Source organism: Helianthus annuus, chromosome 12 (genome assembly GCF_002127325.2).
Source record: "Helianthus annuus cultivar XRQ/B chromosome 12, HanXRQr2.0-SUNRISE, whole genome shotgun sequence".
In the NCBI taxonomy this organism is placed as follows: Eukaryota; Viridiplantae; Streptophyta; class Magnoliopsida; order Asterales; family Asteraceae; genus Helianthus; species Helianthus annuus.
The window spans coordinates 68,233,651-68,237,628 of record NC_035444.2 but is presented as its reverse complement, the minus strand read 5'-3'; the positions used below and the strand labels follow the sequence as shown (position 1 = coordinate 68,237,628).

Below are 3,978 nucleotides of genomic sequence, written 5' to 3'. Positions count from 1 at the left end.
AGGGCTATTGTGTATAAAAATGATCAAAAGTTCAGAGAGAGAGAGAGGGGGAGGGCCTTTCCCCACGACCACCGACACAGCTCCGCCACGAGCCACCGTCATCGTCGACAAGTTCCGATCGTCACTGTCACAGCTCCGCCACAGCTCCCTACCACCACCGCCACAACTCCGCGACAGCTCCACCTCCACTTCCACTTCCACCGCCATCGTCACCGTCGACAAATCCCCAAAACAAAACTGAAGTTTGTCATGTTCCCCAAAGATCAGCCGTGACATCAATCCTTGAGCATCACCACCACCATCCACTGTTGTTGTCAGGAGTACGTCCACCGCAGTCACAGACAAACAACCACCACAGCCTTATCTCCAGTCCTAAACAGCTAATTGAACTGATTACCACCACAAAAATCAACACCGCCGGGGATAACCTTATAACCCCCAACCTTAACCTTAATCACCACCACAGCCTAGGGTTTCAAATCGGAGCGCTTAAAATACCACCGCCCTTCTATATGTTTCCACACATTCAGGGGTGCCTTAGGGTTTCATTGTTTCTGTGATGATGGTAAAGCTCCATTTCAAACCTTTTTGCTTCTGATGGCTAGAAAATATGAGATGCAACTATTTCAGATCAACTGGAGTACTTTAAAGAACAAAGGAATGGAAATTAAACAAATTTTGACCAAATTTGTTGGTCGTGGTTTAAAAAAATGGCACAATTTGAAAAGAATTCAACTGATATTGTTTATTTGTTTTAGAGTGTGTGGCGGCAGGTGATTGGAAAAAATAAGAGTGTGTGGGTGTGTGTTGAGAAATTGTAGAGGATAGGATGTTTTTTTTCTAAAAATCATTTATAAATTAGGATGTGAAAAGACAATGCTACCCTCATGTGCCCTACATATGACTTCATTTAACTGAAAAATATAACTGGGTTTGTCATAAAGAACATAACGTGCAACATTTCCAAACATAAAGGACAAAAGTCATCAATTTTAAAGGTAAAAAGACAGCGCCTGAAATTTGAGACAAACATAAAGGACAAAACTTGTAATTTACTCTAAAAAAAATAAGTGTAAAATGATTATTCATTAGATTGTTTTTAATAAATTGGGTATATTTTATATTTTTAGTTTTTATAAGGACTTATATAAAATTAATCATAGAATCAAAGGGTACCTAAGTTGGCCAGAAAAAAAAAAAAAAGCTTTGGTTTTCTTTTTTCATTTTCTCTTGCCCCTCTCAAGCTAAGTCGCAGCTATCTCCCACAGCAATGCACTCTCTCGAGTGTGATACTACTATCTCAAACGGCAACCTCTATTGTTCAAGTTATTTGCAAGCTGATTTAGAAATGTCACATGCTAACCAATAAATATTTTGTTAAATCTTTCTTGACTAGATCATGCATGTTAAATCAAAAAAGTTTTGGGCCAGGCACCGAGAGCCTGAAGCAGGGTACCCTGTCTCCTCTACTCGAGACACGGTGGCCTGGATTACTTAATTATGCTATGTGTTTAATCAAAAGCATACTCGCAACAAGGTAGAATAGATCATTTAAGTGCAGAAACTCTGTTTAACAAAATCCAAAATTGCATAAATAGAACATCAATTGTCAATCAAACAACCTACAAAAGTTGTCATAACACCGAGAACGTTCATCCAAAATGCAAACACGCTGCAAAAACATAATATACTAGACCAAACAGATCACAGCCTTCTTCCTCTTCTACCGCTCTTTCGACGGGTGCTGTCAGTTGGAATTGGTGTCACATCCTCTGCAATCATCAAATTACACAACCTTTTATCAGCTACCAAAGAAACATAAACCTAATATTTGAAATTATGTAAACAAATATACAAATCTTACCAATGCGACCAATTTTCATCCCAGAACGAGCAAGAGCTCTGAGTGCAGACTGAGCACCTGGACCAGGGGTCTTGGTCTTGTTTCCTCCAGTGGCCCGCAACTTAATGTGAAGAGCATTGATGCCAAGCTCCTGTTAGCCATACAAACAACCCGTAACCGATGTTAAACAATAAACAAACCCGTAACAATTATAACAACAAAATAAGAAGTAACTCAAACCTTGCATCTGGTTGAAACATCTTGTGCTGCAAGCATAGCCGCATACGGAGATGATTCATCTCTATCAGCCTTCACCTTCATCCCACCTAATGAAGAAAAAAATGTTAGCAAATACACAAAAATAAAACTACAAAAACAAAGTTAAGGTTTGAACAGAAACATATTTTGTAGATTGCTCAGAAACACAAACAAAAAACAATGTTTAAAATCATACCAGTAATCCGAACCATGGTTTCTCTTCCAGAGAGATCAGTCACATGCTGCAGACGGAACAAAGATATAGATAAACAAATGAAACGTAAAAGCTACTATGAACATCATATTTAAATATAGCTATAAAACTTACAATGAAAGTATCATTGAAGGATGCAAAAATATGCGCCACACCAAAAACAAGCTCTCCCTCACGAGTAGCAGGTCCGAGGGTGACATTGTCTTCCTTTGGCTCTCTGACCTTTCTCTTTGACTGTTATAAAACATGTCAATAACAAAGTTTAGTAAAAAAAGTTATTAAAATAAAATATCAGCCTCTGTAAAGAATAACCATACATCAACAACCGATACCCAGATTACAAAAAAAATTCACAAAAAGTTATCAGTGATAATATTTAAGTTGCCACCTTCAAAACAAAACTGCAATAGAACAGTTAAAAGCAATACTATGGCTAACCTAATATCAGTTAAAGTAAATAGAAACAGCATCACATAATAAAATGAAAAAAGCTTACTACACTAATGCAGATAGATAGTTCATAAGTTAATACCAGTAATAAGGTATGTAATACGAAAAAAAAATAATACAATTTTTAATATGTAAAGCCATAACAAACTAGATGCCATATACCAAATCATCATGCTCCTAAACAACAAATTCAACATAATAATTCTTACTAACTGCAAAGATAAGCCTGTGACAAATTTAGTGTTGATAGCCCTAATGTGATGGTATGTATGTGTGTGTATATATATACATATTTATGTACATGTAGTTCTTGATCTGATACAAGACTTCATGTTCCTAACAGTGATAGCATTCTAAACTCTATATTCAGCCACCAAAACCAGAGTCCCATCGGGCAGTTTTCGAATCAAATCATATCACTTTCTAGGTTATGAGATCAGCTTACCACATTTCCGTTGAATGATATGTACAAAATCTAAGTTAAACTCTCAAAATCGAAAATAGCAATTACGTGTCCAAACAATTAACACGTAAAGTAATGAAACCCTAGAATAATTCAGAAAATGATCAATTACAACCCCTAAATGGTCAATAACTAAAACGCTGCAAGTATCAAACACGTCATATGAGCACATTACGAGCCATGAAGTGGCGATTTGTTAGGGTCAGAGAGCAAATTTATCAAAACAATCGCGAAGAAAAGAGAAAGGATAGAATGGATTACCATGGCTGTAGTCGGCTGGAGTAGCTGCTGCTGCTGCTGCTGCTTTTTCTTCTTCTTTGGTTCGCTGGTTGCTGAGGAGTATAGGTTTTATACAATTAGGGTTTCACTGTGGGTCGCGGATGATGGGCTACTCATGAAGCCCGATGAGAGGTTAACTAAGCCCAATGAGTCTTGTTTTATTGTAAGGGAAAATTACACTTTTCGTTTGTATTGGATTACAATGGATGACTTTTAATTTTAATAATTACAGGCACGGTCCTTTATTTGGAAAACTCAATACATTTTTCGGCCTTTAGCAGTAACAAGGTTAAATTTTTCACTTAAGTCTAGATGTGACTTGCACATGAGGGCAGATTGGTAATTTACCCATTTATTTAAAAAAATTATATATGTATGCACATAAATCCAGTTAAGTCTGGTCATCTTTTTCCTCTTTCCAACCCTCCTCTCTTTCTCTCTCTCTCTCTCTCTCTCTCTCTCTCACTCTCT

General features: G+C 37.1%; 1 protein-coding gene across 1 annotated transcript; it reads right to left on the bottom strand.

Moving 5' to 3' along the window:
• Window positions 1-1,524: 1,524 nt before the first annotated feature.
• LOC110895257 (40S ribosomal protein S14-3) lies at window positions 1,525-3,640 on the bottom strand. The gene is made up of 6 exons (XM_022142540.2): window positions 3,490-3,640; window positions 2,430-2,549; window positions 2,298-2,343; window positions 2,084-2,169; window positions 1,865-1,994; window positions 1,525-1,772 (listed from the first exon to the last, which is right to left on the bottom strand). Exons 1-6 carry the CDS (start codon window positions 3,490-3,492, stop codon window positions 1,705-1,707), a joined length of 453 nt encoding a protein of 150 aa, XP_021998232.1. The 5' UTR covers window positions 3,493-3,640; the 3' UTR covers window positions 1,525-1,704.
• Between the last annotated feature and the right edge of the window lie 338 nt (window positions 3,641-3,978).

What these genes read in the sequence shown, in the direction of transcription:
- LOC110895257 (XM_022142540.2), bottom strand. An exon ending in CCTTCAATGATACTTTCATT is followed by an intron (nt 2,344 to 2,429) that starts GTAAGTTTTATA and finishes TTCCGTCTGCAG; the next exon opens with CATGTGACTGATCTCTCTGG. An exon ending in ATGTTTCAACCAGATGCAAG is followed by an intron (nt 1,995 to 2,083) that starts GTTTGAGTTACT and finishes TATGGCTAACAG; the next exon opens with GAGCTTGGCATCAATGCTCT.